Consider the following 19,261-nt stretch of genomic DNA (forward strand, 5'->3'; position numbering starts at 1 on the left):
AAATCTTTTATGAGTGCAGTAAGCATGCCTATGCCTCCCCTTTGCTCTTGATGGAAACATTACCCTTATTATACAGGACAGTTACCATACTTGTCCTTGCTCCAGAGGAGACACTGTCTTTAGCTTCCAAGACTGATTGCTATACAAATAAACTGGTTGAATTTTGTCACATGCTTTTCCTGCATTTACTGAAGTGATCATGTGTTTTTTTTCTCTCTTTAATCTGTAAATTTGGTAATTACATTTATCAATTTTAAAACATTACACCAACCTTGCATTCCTGGGATAAACTTCACTAGGTTATGTATTACCCTTTTAATACATACTCCTGGATTCAATTCAATAATATTTTGTTAAAGATTTCTGCTTCTATATTCAGAAGAATATTAGTCTCTATGTTATTTTCTTTAATGTCTTTGCCTGGTTTTGGTATCAGGAAAATCTGGCTTTATAAAATGTGTTGGGAAAGGTTCCCTCCTCCTCCATTTTCTGGAAGTATTAGTGTAGGATTGGTTATTGATATTATTTATTCCTTAAGTACATAATAGAATTAACCAGAGAGCCTGGAGTTTTCTAAACAGGAAGGTTTTACATTGCAAAATCAATTTCATTCATGGATATAGAACTATTGAGATTTTCTATCTCTTCTTGAGTCAATTTTGACTATTTGTATGTTCTGAAGAATTTGTACATTTCATATATGTTCTCAGACACATTGACATAAAGTTGGTCAAAAGACTGTATTATCTTTTTAATGTCCAGAGGACATATAGTAATGTCCCATTTTTAATTTCTGACATTGGTAATTTAGGGATACTCCTTTTTTCTTGAACAGTTTTTCTAGAATTCAATTGATTTTATTGCTTTTTTCAAAAATCAGTTTTTATTAATTTTTCTCTATTAACTTTGCTATTTTTAATCCATTGATTTCTGTTCTCTCTTTATTTTGGTCTTAATTTGCTCTTTCCCTAGTTTCTTAAGGTGGAAGATCAGGTTATTGGTTTGGAAAATTTATTTTTCTCTATAATATACATTTAAAGCTACAACTTATCTTCCAACCACTGCATTCGCTGTATCATACAAACTTTAATATGTTTTCAATTTCATTTGGTTCACAGTATTTTCTCTTTCCTTTATGACTTATTGACATAATGGAATATTTAGAAGCAAGTTGCTAAATTTCCAACTCTGGAGATTTTCAGGTATTTTCTGTTACTGATTTCTAATTTAATTCTATTGTGATCAAAGAACAGTACAATTTAACTTTTTACATTTATTGAACTTATTTTACTGCCCAGAATATGGTCTGTGTTGGTCGGTGTTTCACACTAACTTGAAAAGAATGTACATTCCGCTGTTGTTGGGTGGAGTGTTCTAAAAATGTCAACTAAGGAAAGGCTGTTGACAGTGCTGATAAAATCTATATCCTTACTGATCTTCTACTTGTTCCAATAATTACTATAGAAGAATAGAGAAATGGGTTTGTCCATTCTATCAGTTTTTGTTTCATATGTTTTAAAGTTCTTTTATGTGTATACTTTCATGTCCTGTTAGTGAATTAATCCCTTTATTATTACAAAATGAGCCCATTTATCCCTGGTGATTCTCCTTATTCTAATGTCTTCCATTGATACTAATATAGGCCCTCCAGTTGTCTTTAGCCTTGTGTTTGCCTAGTATTTTTGCTTCATTTTACTTTTATATTTATAATGGTGAGTCTATAGTAGAAATTTTTATAGTCAGATCATAAATATATGCCATGAAAAATTGATGACAAAATCCTGAAAATCAAACATAATGAGGGTGGTTCCAGTCCAATATGGTGATGTAGGAAGACCCTGAACTCACATCCTTCAAGGAACACACCAAATTAAACCTATTTATAGAACAGTTCCTCCTGGAGAAGAACTGAGGGTCAACTGAACAGCTTCTGCACAACAAAAGAGAACAGCAGTAGGGAACAGCAAGAGAGATAGAGACATGGGAACAAAGGGAAACCTCACCCCTGATGTTGCAAACTGCAGTGGAAGGGATGATGCTGAGGGGCCGAGAACTGATTCCTCTGTCCTTGGGCACAGGAAGAAAAAAACAAAACAAAACAAACAAAAACAACAACAAAAACCTGGCAGTGTAAAAGAGCAACCAGCATATAAAAGAGACAGTTCTAGAACTCTGCCAACCCATGGAGGAGCTGGGGGGAATGCTTTCCACGTCATAGGGACTGAAGAATGACAGGTTTACATTCCCTCTCCACCTTAAAAGCACAGATGAGAGCAGAGTCTGGTTGCCATAACTGACTCGCCACCTCAGTAAGCCCTGGGACCACAAGCACACACCAGCCCCAGTTGTGCAAAAGCTATGGCTTAAAAGGGAAAAGGAGGGGTGCCTGGGTGGCTCCATCAGTTGAGCGGCCAGCTCTTGATTTCAGCTCAGGTCATGATCTCAGGGTCCTGGACTGGAGCCCCATGTGGAGTCCGTGCTCAGTGGGGAGTCTGCTTGAGATTCTCTCTCTCTCTCTCCCTGTGCCCTTCCCTCCCCCCTACACTAGCACTTGCTCTCTGTCTCTCTCTAAAATAAAAATAAAAATAAAGTAAAAGGGCAAAGGAACTGCAGGAACACTCCCTGGATCAGAGGGACTGGCTCAACACCTCAGCAAACCCTGGAACTGCAAGCCCACACTAGCCCCAGTTGCACCTGGGCATGGGGGGAAAAATTAAATTAAAAAAATGCTTTTTTATATTTGTTTTTGCCTTTTCTTTCTATTCTATTTCTTTTTTTCCCCTCTTTTTCCCTTTTTTTCTTTAAAAAGATAAAGTTTAAAATTGCATCTACCATATAAAAGAGCCAGCACTCAAACTCCACCAGATGACTAGGGGAGCTGCTGGAATCACTCTCTGGGTGGGAGGTCTGGTGGATATAGTTTACGCTCCCCCTTGAAAGCATGGACCAGTGCATGGTCCAGGTACCTTAGCTGACCTGCTGCCTCAGTGAGCCCTAGACCCGTAGCCCATATAAGCACCAGCCATCCCACCAAGGCAGCCCAAGGACAGTGCACACCAGGACACACCTGGTTAGCGTTCACTACAGCTCCACCCTTCACACCAAGGTGACACAGGTGCAAAGCACCCTAGACCATAAGAGGCCCACACCACTTTGTCTTCAAACAGCTTATTAGGGCACCCCAGGTGCAAAGTGCTCCAGAAGCTTTCAGTTGATGTCTGCCTCAGACCCAGCTGTCTGACAGGGTGCCCCCTGCACAGAGCATCCTAGAAACCCTGGCCAGTAGCTTGCATTGGTTTCAGCCACCCCACAGGACACCGCCTGTACCAGACAGGGTGCAAAGCACCCCAGAACACACCTGCCTGTACCAGACGCAGTTCCAGTTGCCTGGCCGGAGGACCCTCCACACTGAGAACATTGGTGCACCTGGCTTACACCCAGTTCAGCTTTGGCTGTCCTGCGAAGGCACCCCCAATGCAGAGCATCCCAGGATATCCTGGCCTGTACCCCATCTCAACTCTAGCTATCTCTTTACAGATAGTCCTGGAACACCCATTTATATCACTTCAGCTTCACTATCCTGCCAAGGTATCCTCTGTATACAGAGACCCAACCACCGCGCCCCGCCCCCCACCACGTGCCTCCACTTCAGTTCAGCTGTCCTGCCAGGGCATCCTCTGTGCAGTGAGCTCAGGGACCTGCTGGCCTAACGTAACCACCTAGGCTTCAGCTCCCCTCCAGCTTTGGGCACACCTTACTCAGAGCATCCCAGGGCACCCCAGGTTATACCCACATCAGCTTCAGCTGTCCTGTCAGGGTGCCATCAACACAAAGAATCTTGGGTTGTGGAGCATGCACTGGTCCATGCTTTCAAGACACTTTGGCTTGTGTCTACTTCAGCTTCAGCTGCCCTGCCGGACCTAAAGACACATACAAACTGAAAGTGAAGGGATGGAAAAACAGTTACCATGCAAATGGATGTGGGGGGGGGGGGGGAGCCAGAGTAGCAATATTTATATCACAGAGAATAGATTTTAAAACAAAGACTGTAACAAGAGACAAAGAAGGATATTATATAATGATAAAGGGATCAAACCAACAAGAGGATCTAACAATTGTAAATATCTACACATCCAACACAGGAACACTTAAACATAAAGCAAATATTAACAAAGAGAAAAACTGACAGTAATGCAGTAACAGTAAGGGATTTTAACACCCCACTTACATCAGTGGATAGATCATCCAGGCAGAAAATCCATAAGAAACTGTCTTGTAATGACACATTAGACCAAGTAGACACAACATACACAGAACATTCCATCCAAAAACAACACAATACACATTCTTTTCAAATGCACATGGAACATTCTCCAGAATAGATCACATGTTAGGCCACAAAACAAGCCTCAATAAATTTAAGAAGATTGGATTCATACCATGCATTTTTTCTGACCACAAAGGTATGAAACTAGAACTAAATCACAAGAAAAAACACAAAGATGTGAAGGCTAAACAACACGATACTGAACAAACAGTGGGTTAATGAAGAAATCAAAGAATAAATTAAAAAGTACATGGAAACAAATGAAAATGAAAACACGATGGTTCAAAATCTCTGGGACCCAGCAAAATGAGTTCGAAGAATATATAGCAATACAGGCCTACCTCAAGAAAAAAGAAAAAAAAAAAAAAAAAACAAGAAAAGGCTCAATCTAACCTTACACCTAAAGGAACTAGAAAAAGCGAAACAAAACCCAAGGTGAATAGAAGGAAGGAAATAATAAAGATCAGAGCAGAAATAAATGACAGACAAATACACACACACACAATGAAACCCAAGAGATGGTTCTTTGAAAAAATAACCAAAATTCATAAACTCTTAGCCAGACTCATCAAGGAAAAAAAGAGAAAGGACCCAAATAAATAAAATCAGAAACAAGACAGAAGTAATAACTGACATCACAGAAATACAAAGGATTGTAAGAGAATGCCATGAAAAATTATATATATGTCAACAAATTGGACAACCTAGAAAATGGATAAATTCCTAGAAACACATAGTGTTCCAAAACTGAATCAGGAAGAAATAAATATCCAAACAGGCCAATTACTGTTAACAAAAGTTAATCAGTAATCAACTACCAAATAATAAAAGTCAAGGACCGGAATGATGCACAGGTAAATTCTACCAAACATTTAAAGAAGAGTTAAAACCTATTTCCTTCATACTATTCCAAAAAATAGAGGAGGAAGGAAAGCTTCCAAATACATTCTATAAGGCCAACATTACCCTGATACCAAAAGCAGACAAAGACACCACAAAAAAGAAAACATGGGTACAAAGATCCTCAACAAAGTAGCACCTGGGTGGCTCAATCAGTTAAGCGTCTGCCTTCAGCCCAGGTCATGATCCTAGGGTCCTGAGACTGAGTTCCACATCGGGCTCCCTGCTCAGCAGGGAGTTTGCTTCTCCCTCTTCCTCTGCCCTCCCCCACTCATGCTCGCTTGCTCGCTCTCTCAAATAAATGAAATATTTAAAAAAAAGATCCTTAACAAAATCACAAACCACATTCAACAATACATTAAAAGCATCATTCACCCAACCAAGTGGGATTCATTTTGAGGATGCAAGAATGGTTCAATATTCGCAAATCAATGTGATACACCACATCAACAAAACAAAGGATAAAAATCATATGATCATCTCAATAGATGCAGAAAAAAACATTTGATAAAATTCAATATAATTTCATGATAAAAAATAAGCCTCTCAACAAACTGGGTTTAGAGGAAATATACCTAAACATAAAAAAGGCCATTTTTTAAAAAATCCACAGCTAACATCTTACTCAATGGAGAAAAACTGACAGCTTTTCTTCTAAGATCAAAAACAAGACAAGGATGTCCACTCTTGCCACTTTTACTCAACATAGTACTGGAAGTCCTAGCCACAGCAATCAGACAAGAAATAAGAAGCATCCATATTTGCAAAGAAGTTAAACCATCACTATTTACAGATGATGATACTATACATAGAACACCTAAAGACTTCACCAAAAAAAAAAAAAAAAATGCTATAAGTAATAAAGGAACTCAGTAAATTTGCAGGATACAAAATTAATACCCAGAAATTAGCAGCATTTCTATACACTAATAATGAAGTAGCATAAAGAGAAATTAAGAAAATAATTCCATTTACAATTGCACCAAAAAGAATAAAATATCTAGGATATTATTTACCTAACAAAAGAGGTAAAAGACCTACACACTGAGAACTATAAAACATTGATGAAATAAATTGAAGATGACACAAACCAATGCTCTTGGGTTAAAAGAATTAATATTGTTAAAATGTCCACATTACCCAAAGCAACCTACAGATTGAATGCAATACCTATCAAAATACCAACACCATTTTTCACAAAACTAGAACAAAAATTACTCAAATCTGCATGGAATCACAAAAGACCCTGAATAGCCAAAGTAATCTTGAGAAAGAGCAGGGGGGTAGGGAAAAATGGGTGAAGAGGAGTGGGAAATGGAGGCTTCCAGTTATGGAATGAATAAGTTACAGGAATAAAAGGCACTCCATAAGAAATATAGTCAGTGATATTGTAACAGCATTGTGTGGGTGACAGATGCTAGCTACACTTGTGGTGAGCATAACATGTTTAAATTTGTCAAATCACTATGTTTTAAACCTGACATTAATGTTCATTGTGTGTCAACTACATTCAAATAAAAATTATTTTTAAAAAAGTATTGATGCTTACAAATGTGAAAAACTATGGTCTCATATTTTCCTTTATTATAAAATTATATAAATGGCAAAAAAAGAATGAATTCAGATATTGAAAAAAGGAGTAAAGGAAGGTGAGCATTGTTTCAATTAAATACAGAACTAAGATTAAAGAACTGTGAGACTTAACAGTTACAAAATAGAATATTTGTGTTGAAACCATCGCCAATATAAACAACTAAACTAAAAAACTACACCCTTTTACTTTTAACCTATGTGTTTACATTTAAAGTGGGTTTATTTTAGAAAGCATATAAATGGGTCTTTCTTTTTACCAAGTCTGACAATCTATGCCTTTAACTTGCAGTGTTTAGCTATTTACATTTAATGTAATTATCAATGTTTAATGTAATTGATTTCTATGTATTTGATTTCTATTTGTCCCATCTATTTTGTTCCTTTTATCTTTTCCTGCCTTCTTTTGGATTAATTATTTAGGATTACACTTTTTTTTAATTATTAGGAATACTTTTTTTTTTAAAGACTTTATTTATTTGAGAGAGAGAGAATGAGAGACAGAGAGCACAAGAGGGACGAGGGTCAGAGGGAGAAGCAAACTCTCTGCTGAGCAGGGAGCCAGATGTGGGACTCGATCCTGGGACTCCAGGATCATGACCTGAGCCAAAGGCAGTCGCTTAACCAACTGAGCCACCCAGGCGCCCCAGGATTACATTTTCTCTCCAATTTGTCTTATCAGAAATCTCTGTTTACTTTTTAAAGGCTGCTCTAGAGTTATATATTTTTAGTTTACTACTGATTTTCTTCAAATGATATTATAGCAATTCATATACAATGGAAGACTTTTATAATAACATCTCTATTTTCCTCCTCTCATTCTTTGTGCTACTGTTATTTAGGCTTTACTTTTATATATGTTATAAACCCAACAAATTTTTAATAGCTTTACTATAAATAATAAGTTATCTCTAACTTTTTAAAGAAATTAAACCAGGAGGGGAAAAAAAGTTTTTTCTATTTATCATTTCTAGCATCTTTTTTAATTTTTAAAATTTTATTTATTTTTTTAAGTAGGCTCCACACCCAACATGGGACTTGAACTCACAACCCTGAGATCAGGAGTCACATGCTCTACCGACTGAGCCAGCCAGATGCCCCTCTAGCATCCTTTAGATCAGATTTCCATCTGATCATTTTTTCTACCTAAAAACTTTCCTTAACATTAATTTTTTGAAAAATATGTTTCAGTGAAAATAGATTTCTGAATTGACAGTTTCCTTGAATTCTTTGAAGATGTCATTCTTTTCCTGACTTGCATCATTTCTGATAAGAATTATCATACATAGTCTTTTTTTCTCTGGCAGATGTTAAGATTTTTCTCTTTATCACTGCTTTCCTATAATTTTATTATGATGTGTCTTGGTGTGCATTTTCTTTATGCTTATCCTGCTTATTATTCCTTGGGCATCTTAGATTAGGGGTTTTTAACTTTCTTCATATTTGGAAATTTTCAGCCACTATTTCTTCAAATCTTTTTCTCTCTGCCGCTTTCTAAGACTTGGTAACACATATGATACTTGATACTGTTCTAGAGCTCACTGACATTCCTTTCATTTTCTTTTTTGTCTTTTTTCTCTGTGTGTTTCACTTTGGATATTTTCTATTTTTTTTTAAAGATTTTATTTATTTACTTCAGAGAGAGAGAGAGAGATAGCGAGAGCAGGAACACAAGCAGGGGGAGTGGGAGAGGGAGAAACAGGCTTCCCGCAGAGCAGGGAGCCCAATGCGGGGCTCAATCCCAGGACCCTGGGATCATGACCCGAGCCGAAGGCAGATGCCTAACGACCGAGCCACCCAGGTGCCCCGGATATTTTTTATTTTTATATCATCAAGTCCACTAGTTTTTTTTTTCTTTTGCAATGTCTAATTTGCTATTATTCCCATTTACTGAAAATTTTCATTTCAGATATTTTATTTTTCATCTCTAAATTTTCCAGTTGGTCTTGTTTATGCCTTCAATTTCTCTCCTCATTGTGCTCATATTTTCCTTTAAATACATTAACATAGTTATACTAGCTATTCTAATGTCCTTGCTGCTAATTCCATCTCTGCCATTTGTGGGCTTGTTTCTAATGACTGATTTTTTTCTGGTTATGGGTCACATTTTCCCGCTTCTTGGTATGTCTAGTAGCTTTTTATTGGAAGGTGAACACTGTGAATTTCATATTGTTAATTGCTAGATTTTGTTTTGTTTTGTTTTCCTCTACGGAAAATGGGATAGTTCTGTTGAGATTAGTTACTTCTGTTTCAATTTGATCCTTTTGAGGTTTGTTTTAAAATTGTTGTTAGGGTGGGTCTAGCGCAACCTCTAGTGTAGTCTAGATCCTCTGGGATCTCCACTGAATGCCCTAAGAGACTGACAAAGACCCTCCATGGGCTGGTGGGAACTTCCCATCTTCAAATGATTCCTGGCCCTATGTAAGCTGTGGGAACCAGTTAACTGACAGGTCCCCAGTTGTCCTTTGCCTTCCTTCATGGAATTTAACCCTATGGGTGCCTTAGCAGTCAGCGGAATTAAGGGGACTCCAGCGCACAATTCTGAACTCTTTTCCTATGTAGCTCTTTCCTCTCTAGAACTCTACCCCACAATTCCAGACACTTTAGACTCTCTGAGTTCCAATTTCTGTCTCATATGAGCAAGGCTACCATACTTGGAGATTCCCCTCTATCCTCTCTAGTCCAGAAAGTGACTCCAAATAAACAGGAATTGCAGGACTCACCTCAGTTGTTTCCTCTTTCTCATTGATGACGGTCCTGCACTGTGTCCAATGTCTAAGAAGAGTGGTTGTGTATGTTTTGTACAGTTTTCAATTGTTTAAGGAAGGAGAATAAGTCCAGCCCCTCTTACTCTATCTCGGCTAGAAGCCAATTTGGGACAGTCAAGTTTGGGAAATTTAGAAAGTCCTATGAATGGACAGAACATAGCAGCAATCTTTCTAGGTAGCTGGTAATTGTAAGAATGTTTTCTCACTGAATCTCCCTCATCTCTAGAAAAGCTGCCTGTGACTATGGGTATGTGTGTACAGGGCTATTGACTAGCCATTCTTCACTTTAAGGTGTATAAGTAGAGAGCCACACTTTAGGCTATGGAGCCCTCCAAAAATAAATAAATAAATAAAATAACCAGGGCAAGTATTATTATGAGAATAATGCCAGAATAAGAACCTTACTCTTGGAGCCCTAGTTTTCCTTAGATAGATTTTCCAGATATTTAGAGGCAAGATCTTTTCTTTTTTATCTGGGGGTAAAATTCTGGGCTGCCCAAACTGGTAAAGTACTGAGAATAGGAAGGAGGTAGGAGAAAAAAGAAATAGACTGAAAAAGTCTTTCCTCAACACACTTTAAATTAAATGTTTCTAGCTCTATTCTTACTTTTTATTTATTTTTTATTAATTTATTTATTTTTGGTCTATTGTATTTTTTTGAAACTTCTAACTCTCTGATGATCCCCTTATTCATTTTTCTGGGCTCATTATTTTAGTATTGTTTTTAGTGTCAGAGAAAGAAAGCCAGCAAATAAATGTGTTCTGCCTGCCAGTTTTAAATGGAATCCCCTAATATATTAGTGTTGTAATTATGTTATAAATAGCCTTATAGTATATTTTTGGTTGGGACAAATATCCTCTTCAAAATAAAATTTAGAAGTAGCTAGTCAAGTTTTATTATTTTTAATTCTGTAGAGATTTTTATTGAATTGCATTGAATCTATTGATGTAGTAAAAAGAAATAGCATATTTACAATATTGAGTCTCCCTAGAACATGGCATATTGTTCAGGCTGTTCTTTAAATTTTCATTTTAACCCTAAGTTTCCTTAGCTTTTTTCTACTGTACATAGAATAGTTTCACACTTCCTGACATATTTTTTAAAAACTCTTTTGCAGATAACTATATAGACATCCTGTTAATTGGACTATTTTAATTTCTAATATTACAACAGTTTCTTTTTACATTGTAGGTAGGTAACTATATCACCAGAAAGGAATAATGTCGTATTTCTTTTTGTAACCTTTATTCCTCTCAGGGTTTTTTCTTGTCTTACTGCATTAACTGTATTTTCTAAAGCACAGCTTTAAGAGTTGTTAATGGCTCTAGCTTAATGTTTGTTATGATTCTGGTAGATATCCTTTATAAAAATTAAGAAAGGTTCTTCCTAATCCTCATGTCCTAAGAGGTTTTAAGTGGAAAGGGTATTTAATTTTGTCAAATGGCTTTCCGGAATCTATTGGGGGGACATGTATTTTTTCCATTTTAATATATTACTTAAGCTAATTATAACAGATCCACTAATGTTAAGCTATTGTAGTAGTCATAGAATAATCAATCTTATTTTATGATCGTTTAAAATGTGGATTTATTGGCTGATAGTTGATTTTGAGGTTTTTTTAATGAGTTAGAAATATTATTTTCCTTTTTAGCTATCCTTGTCCAGTTATACTAGCCTCATAAAATAAACTGAAACTCTTTCCATATTTTTCTATGATCAAGACAATTTAAATAACAAAAGGCTGGGGCACTTGGGTGGCTCAGTCGGTTAAGTGTCCAACCCTTGATTTCAGCTCAGGTCATGATCTCAGGGTTGTGAGATGGAGCCCCGAGTGGGGCTCCATGCTCAGCGCAGTGTCTGCTTGAGATTCTCTCTCTCCCTCTCCCTTTACCTCCCCTCCTCCTACTCACACACATGCACTCTCTCTCTAAATAAATAAGTAAAATCTTAAAAAGAAAAGAAAGAAAGAAAAAAGAAAAAAAATAATCAATGGATATCATAAATAGTTTATGCCCCTTAAGTCAAGTGTGTGTGCTCCTCTATTATCACTTCAAATATCTTAGTTTTTCTACAGGCTTCACTATTCCTGTTACTGGTTTCTGCATTTGCTTTTCTGTAAATTGACACTACGCATTTATGTAAACTCTAAACAAGTTCTGCCAATTGTCATAATGCTTCTTATGCCCTCCAGTAAGGCATTAGATGAGCACTCCCATCTATGAATATTATATGAAGTGTGTGTTGTTATTAGAGGCACATCAATAAAAATTAATTATAGCTAATGAAGGCATAAGTATAAATGAGCAATTACTTAAATTTTAATAAAATCTGAAAATATAAACCTCATCTCAAAAGAAGGCATACATTTATAAGGCTTATTTAGTAACACTTATCAATATATATGACTTTTATTCAGTTATGTGCACCTGGTAAAATTATTCCTAAAGACAAATGTATTCCCTTTGGATCACATTATATCCTTGATAATATCTTTAAGATGTTCATTCTACACTGCCCTTTGCATAGGAAATAAAGATTTTAAATATTCTTTTAGAAAAAAGTAAATAGTATGAGATATAAAAATATATATATTTTATATATATATTACTATATTTTACAATAGTAAAAATTCTGTGTACCATCTTTAATCCTTTTAAAATCCAGATACATCTGAATTGACATAGTTTCCCCCACCCAGAAAAAAAAAAAAAAACAAATTGGAAAGAAGAGTACTGCCGTCTCTATACATTCTGATTTCCAGCTCTGAGAAGCCTAGAATAGCAAAGGGACAAGTACTAAGGAAGTCACCATGGATCAAAAATAACTTCCCCAATATATTACATTAATAGATATTATATATTTCCCTTTTTAAATCCTACCACCACCACCCCCAACTGAATAAGGACTGTTTGATAAAGACCTCGCTGTGAATTACAGTAATGTATTTAAATCATATCTTTTAAGAACAGATATGTTTTAGGGTGCCTGGGTGGCTCAGATGGTTAAGCGTCTGCCTTCGGCTCAGGTCATGATCCCAGGGTCCTGGGATCGAGTCCCGCATCGGGCTCCCTGCTCCTTGGGAGCCTGCTTCTCCCTCTGCTTCTCTCTCCCTCTCTCTCTCCCTCTGTCTCTCTCATGAATAAATGAATAAAATCTTTAAAAAAAAAAAAAAAGAACAGATATGTTTTAAAGCGGTAGGACAAATGAAAAAGAGATAATCTGAGAACAAGAGAATAAGACCTAGAGGGGGATGTTCCAGGAGAGGCAGCTTTGGACAGCTACAAATGTGCATAAGAGGACACCAAAGACAAATTCTACCCATCTTGTAACTTTGTGTTTTTTTAAGATACTCAACTAAAAAGGCATTCCCCATTCTCCCTTCCTCCAACTCATCCTGCGGCTGCCATTGGCTAATATGAAGCTTTACACAGGCCATAAGTAGAAGGCATGAGACCACATAAATGGAGATATTTGCCTCACTCTATAATGTGCATACATGAATCTATGCAATATAAGTGGATCCATATTTCTCTTTGATGTTAAGAATGCTTTAATGGGCTATGACACTTGGATAAGCTATCAATCCAATTTTCAAATACCTCTAAGAAGAAACACAAGGTAAGAACTTAATGTGCTCTTTCTATCCCTCCAGCCCCAGCCTTCACTCTGGCTCTCTGAGCCTGCAATTCTTCAACATTAGGAGTAAGCTTTCAAATGATAGACAACACTTCAGGATTTTATGAAATGTCTAAATATTATTTTCTCCCCAGAACAGAGATCTAAACAAAGATCAACAACCATATACTAAATTATTAGCAAATACTATTTATTCATTAAGTAATAGTACTAAAACAAGGAAGAATATTAGAGTTGCAGGCTTAATTATCTTTTAAATGTTTGAGATATGTTCCACATCTTATGTTTCATGCAAATAATTAGCACTCCATAATGAATTACCGGTAGTCACAACCTAGAAAGTTATTTGTCTTCCAAATGCTAATAGGACTGTACTGAAGCAGTCTTGTAGTTCTTCATATTTAGTGCCCTAAAATTGGAAAATAAATGCACATTTAATTTTTTAGGTACAGGTAATATATCTGTACATTCTTGTAAAAAAGTTTTGCAATAAAAACACTAATCATCCAAAATAAAATTCTGTCACCAGATTAAAAAGCATCACTTAAAATATAATTTAAGAAGGAAAAATTGGTTTGGGGGGACCAATTTTAAATACCACCCAGAGGTTTATTAGTTTTACAATTAGGGTAAGGGGTGCTTGGGGGGCTCAGTCAGTTGAGCATCTGACTTAATTTTGGCTGGTCATATAAACTTGGGGTTGTGGGATGGAGCCCTGCATCAAGGCTCTATCCTTGGTGCAGTCTGCTTGGGATTCTCTCTCTCCCTTTGCCCTTGCCGTTATTTGCATGCTTTCTCTCTAAAATAAATAAGTAAGTAAAAGCTTTAAATAAATAAATAAAACTGGGGTAAAAGAAGCTATAACTTGCTTTAGGATAATATTTTCTATAATATAAAAAGTATCAATAAACTCAAAATTACTAAACAGAAGATAAACTTCTGATTATCCAAAAGAGCAATCAGTTATTCTTTTCCCTGCTACAAACATATATATCATAGAACTTTCTCAGGTCTGTTTTCTGGATAGAAAAGAACACTCAGAAAAGCTGAAACTACCCCTCCCCCTCACTCCCCCCAAAAATCCCATCTATTTGAGGGTGAGTGTGGTGAAGAAAACTCTAATTTTACTCTCTGTTCTATATTACATAGATAGAGTTGGGCAGAGTACTGATAGATAAGGAGCTTGCCAAAGGATGAAGATCAGAGGACATGAAAAGAAGACTCCATATATTCCCATTTCCACCAACTAGCCCCCTTAGAATATTATGCCTTAACAACAGTTAAATTACATAAATAATGATGAGCAGTCTTATTTTGGGGACAGGATAGTAAGATTGGTATTATAATCACTGTTCACAAGTGATACAGATGTACTGAGATGTTTTAATAAAAGAAAAGAATGTGAATTTGGTGTCCTTTACCTAATCTAGTGTATGATTACACTGAAGTTAGAAATACATAAATTAGCTTAATTGGTATTAAAACTTTTTCAATGAATAGATAGAAAGGTAATCAAATGAATTCTTCCACTTATTCATGATCTTGTGCACACACAAAAAAGGAATGATGGATTATCCTTTTCTAATTTACATTCTGAACTCCTGAGAACTTCTTTTCAGTTTTGAGAGTACTCAAACCTTGGGCAAAATTGAACTTTTAAAATACTTTAGCAAGATACTTCTCTTCAAAGTACTATAAAATGATGTTAATAGCTTTTTTAACTAACCAAAATATTTCCTAGAAGATTTCATAAAAGATTATTTAAAACTTAAGAAGAGCCTGGTGATGGGTATTAAAGAGGGCACACTCTGCGTGGAGCACTGGGTGTTATGCACAAACAATGAATCATGGAACACTACATCAAAAACTAATGATGTAATGTATGGTGATTAACATAACAATAAAAAATTATTTAAAAAAATAAATAAAAGTTAAGGAGAGAAGTCTCAAATGTCATCAGAATTCTTCATAATTACTGAGAGCCTGGAGCCCACATAAAGATAATAATTTAACAAAGATCAAAAACACCCTTTGAGAAACAAACAATGTTAACCTGTACTGCTAACTGAAATATAAGTATCTAAACAGTCTCAAACAACTCATAATAAGATACTACAGATTTGCTTTAAAAATTATGAACAGAATAGTCTGTACAGATAAATTAAGCTTTTTCAATTAGAAATTTCAGAACATGAGAAAGAACTTCTACAAGGAAGAGCTTCTATATAAAAGGAGCTGGGATTTTCAAAGATATCCAGATTTGTCATTGTTTAAAGTATGTATAAATAGGAGATATTATTTTGAAGGGATCAAAAAGTCAAAAACAATTTTTCTTAGTTTACAGGCTAAGGTAACATATTCCTACTACCTTTTGACATTTAAGGTCATTATACTTTCAATTGGTCTGCTCTTTGGTCCACTTGGTGGGTGGAAAATCTTAGCACCTTTGCTGGAAATCTGGTTTCCCAATTTAACCACATAAGGGTCAGCAGAATGTGAAGGGTAAGGGTCAAATGTTCCTGCCTTCATTCCACCAGCCTACAAATAAAAATGAGACAATTTAATGTAGTTTTTTAAAAGGCTTCTAACAAAATTAGATTGTGAAGAAGTTCATACATATTTGTGTATTGTCTATAGAGTTGATTTTACATTTAAAGAAAGTTGTCTATACAGACATACCTCAGAGATATTGTGGGTTCAAGACAATTGCAATAAAGTGAATATCACAAGTTAAATGATTTTTTTGGTTTCCCAGTACATATAAAAGTTATATTTACACTATGTTGTAGTCTATTAACTGTGTAATAGCATTGTGTCTAAGAAAACAATGTACATACCTTCATTTAAAAATGCTTTACTGCTAAAAAAAAAAATACTAAACATCATTTGAGCTTTCAGTTAATCATACTCTTTTTGCTGATGGGAAGTTCTTGCCTTGATGTTAATGGATGCTTACTGACCAGGTGGTGACTGATGAAAGTTAGTGTGGCTGTGGCAATTTCTTAAAATAAGACAATGAAGTTTGCCATATTGCTTGACTCTTCCTCTCATGAATGATTTCCCTGTGGCATGCAATGCTGTTTGACAATGTTTTACCCACCGTAGAACTTCTTTCAAATTGGAGTTGATCCTCTCAAACTCTGCTGCTGCTTTATCAACTAAGTTTATGTAATATTCTAAATCCTTCATTGTCATTTCAACAATCTTCACAGCATCTTCATCAGGAGTAGATTCCATCTCAAGAAACCCCTTTCTTTGCTCCGACATAAGAAGTGACCACTCATCCCTTAAACTTTTATCATGAGATTGTAGCAGGTCAGTCCCATCTTCAGGCTCCGAATTCGTTTTCTTGCTGTTTCCACCACATCTGCAGTTACTTCCTCCACTGAAGTGTGAACCCCTCAAAGTCACCCATGAGGGTTGGAATCAACTTCCAAACTGTTCATGCTGATATTCTGACCTCTTCCCATGAATCACAGATATTCTTAATAGCATCTAGAATAGTGAATCCTTTCCAGAAGGTTTTGAAGTGGCTTTGCCCAGATCCATCAGAGGAGTCACCATCTACCGCAGCTATAGCCTTATGATATGTATTTCTTAAACAATAAGACTTGAAAGTTGAAATTATTCCATGGTCCATGGGCTGCTGAACAGATGTGTTATCAGGCATGAAAACAACATTAATCTCATTTTACATCACCATCAGAGCTCTTGGGTGACCAGATGCATTGTCAATAAACAGCAATATTTTGAAAGGAATCTTTTTTTTTTCTGAGCAGTAGGTCTCAACAGTGAGTTTAAAATATTCAGTAAACCATGTCATAAACAGATGTGCTTTCATCTAGGCTTTGTTTTCCCTTTACAGAACACAGACAGAGTTGATTTATCATAATTCTTAAGGGCCCTACAAGTTCGGTTATGGTAAATGAGCAGTGGCTTCAACTTAAAGTCACCAGCTGCATTGGCCCCTAACAAGAGAGCCAGACTGTCCTTTGTAGCTTTGAAGCCAGGCAGTGATCTCTCCTCCCTAGCTATTAAAGTCCTAGATGGTATCTTCTTCCAATAAAGGGCTGTTTCATCTACATTAAAAACCTGTCGTTTAGTGTAGCCACCGTCATGGATTCTCTTAGCTAGGTCTTCTTAGCTGTAACTTGCTGCAGCTTCTGTATCAGCACTTGTTGCTTTACCTTACACTTTTATGTTATGGAGATGGCTTCCTTCCTTAAACCTCACGGACCAACTTCAGCTAGCTTCCAACTCTTCTTCAGCTTCTTTACTTCTCTCAGCCTTCATAGAAGAGAGTTAGGGCCTTGCTTGGGCATAAGGAAATGTTGTGGCAGGCTTGATCTAACCACTAAAACTTTCTCTATCAGCAAGAAGCCTATTTTGCTTTCTTATCATTTATGTGTTCACTGGAGTAGCACTTTTAATTTCCTTCAAGAACTTTTCCTTTGCATTCACAACCTGAGTAACTGTTTGGCTCAAGATGCCTTAGCTTTCAGCCTATCTCTGTTTTTGACATGCCCTCCTCACAGAGCTTAATCATTTCTAGCATCTGATTTAAATTGAGACATGTGGGGCACCTGGGTGGCTCGGTCCGTTAAGCTTCTGACTCTTGATTTTGGCTCAGGTCATAATCTCAGGGTCGTGAGATTGAGCCGCTGTAGGGTTCTACACTCAGCAGGGAGTCTGCTTGAGATTCTCTCTCTCCCTCTCCCTCCGTCCCTCCTCTCCCCATCTCTGTCTCTTTCTCCCTCTCTCTAAAAAAAAAATAACAATAAAGTGACACATGCAACTCCTCCTTTCACATGAACACTTAGAGGCTATTGTAGGGTTATTAACTGGCCTAATCTCAATACTGCTGTTTCTCAGGAAAGAGGGAGGCCCAAGGGGGAATGGCCGGTCCATGGAGCAGTCAGAACACATGACATTGATCAATTAAGTTTGCCGTCTTACATGGGTGGTGTTCATGTCACCCCTCAAACAATTAAAATAGTAACAGCAAAGATCACACTGATCACAGATCACCATAACAAATATAATAATAATAATAAAGAAGTTTGAAATATTGCAAGAAGTATTAAAATGTGACACAGAGACACAAAGTGAGCAAATACTGTTGGAAAAATGGCACCAACAGACTTGCTCAAAACAGGATTGCCATAAATCTTCAATTTGTAAAAAAACACAGTATCTGTTAAGCACAATAAAGCAAAGCCCAATAAAACTAAGTATGCCTGTACTGTTCAAATACCAGCAGTCTCCCTGCTGCCAATTTTATGGGGCAAGACACTGTAATTTCCAAAAGTTCTCTATTAAAATGCAAATGTTTATAAGAAAGTAATATTCCAAACTCTTGTCACGTATTAATATTTTAGTAAGAGTTTACCAGATCAAGCTATCATCTAGTTAAGGGATGAACCTATTACTGAGGGAATAAGACTTAGGTCAAATATATTTTGATACAGAAAGGAGTTGGGGCTCAAAACCAGAGGATGCTCAGAGAAAAGGCCAAAGGTAAGATCTGTCCAACTGGGAGGCTGACATAACATGAGTTTATTAAGTATCAGTCAATGATATTTGGTTAACATACTAAAAAAGATACTAAAGATACTAAAGATACTAAAAATAAAAATTTTTAAAAATCAGGAATAGCACAGAGAAACAGAAAGTGAGAAGAAAACGTGATCTACTTTATACTGTTCTTATAGTCTATTAAGAGAAGTCAATCAAAATTATTTTTTGACCTGTACACAAAACAAATAATTGCTTTGACTTTTTAAGCTGATTTGCCACAATTTTAATCTTTACATTATATGTAGTCACCAAGAAAATTCTATAGAATTATAATAACTCATTTAAGTAGGCATTCTTTATCTTACAGTATCTAAGCCAAATATAAATGAAAATTAAAAGACATAATTGTAATATTTCAAGTTTTCCAGATTGAGGACACATAGATCCTTTTGAATCTATGCTAACATCTACTTATAACAAAATAAAACAAAGCATACAAAAAAAACGTACAGACCAGTTACA

The 19,261-nt window shown here is 36.1% G+C and overlaps 1 protein-coding gene and 1 non-coding gene across 10 annotated transcripts in view; both read right to left on the reverse strand.

The window, feature by feature from the left end:
• The window catches only part of C2H4orf47 (chromosome 2 C4orf47 homolog), a 31,383-nt gene that overhangs the window by 1,114 nt on the left and 11,008 nt on the right, over positions 1-19,261 (reverse strand). For 5 of the 9 annotated variants that reach the window (XM_027597397.2, XM_027597398.2, XM_035725478.1 and 2 more), the window contains 2 exons: positions 15,591-15,760; positions 13,396-13,631 (listed from right to left, as the gene is read on the reverse strand). In XM_027597397.2, coding sequence (XP_027453198.1) covers positions 13,583-13,631; positions 15,591-15,760 — 219 coding nt within the window. In that variant the 3' untranslated portion in view covers positions 13,396-13,582. Of the gene's footprint in view, positions 1-2,565; positions 3,921-12,695; positions 12,741-13,395; positions 13,632-15,590; positions 15,761-19,261 lie in introns of those variants that run through there. The other 4 variants (XR_004819807.1, XR_004819806.1, XM_035725483.1 and 1 more) reach the window with 3 other exon arrangements.
• On the reverse strand, positions 7,841-7,913 carry TRNAR-CCU. The gene has a single exon. It is a non-coding gene; the product is annotated as a tRNA-Arg (tRNA).

Source organism: Zalophus californianus, chromosome 2 (assembly GCF_009762305.2).
Source record: "Zalophus californianus isolate mZalCal1 chromosome 2, mZalCal1.pri.v2, whole genome shotgun sequence".
Taxonomy (NCBI): Eukaryota; Metazoa; Chordata; class Mammalia; order Carnivora; family Otariidae; genus Zalophus; species Zalophus californianus.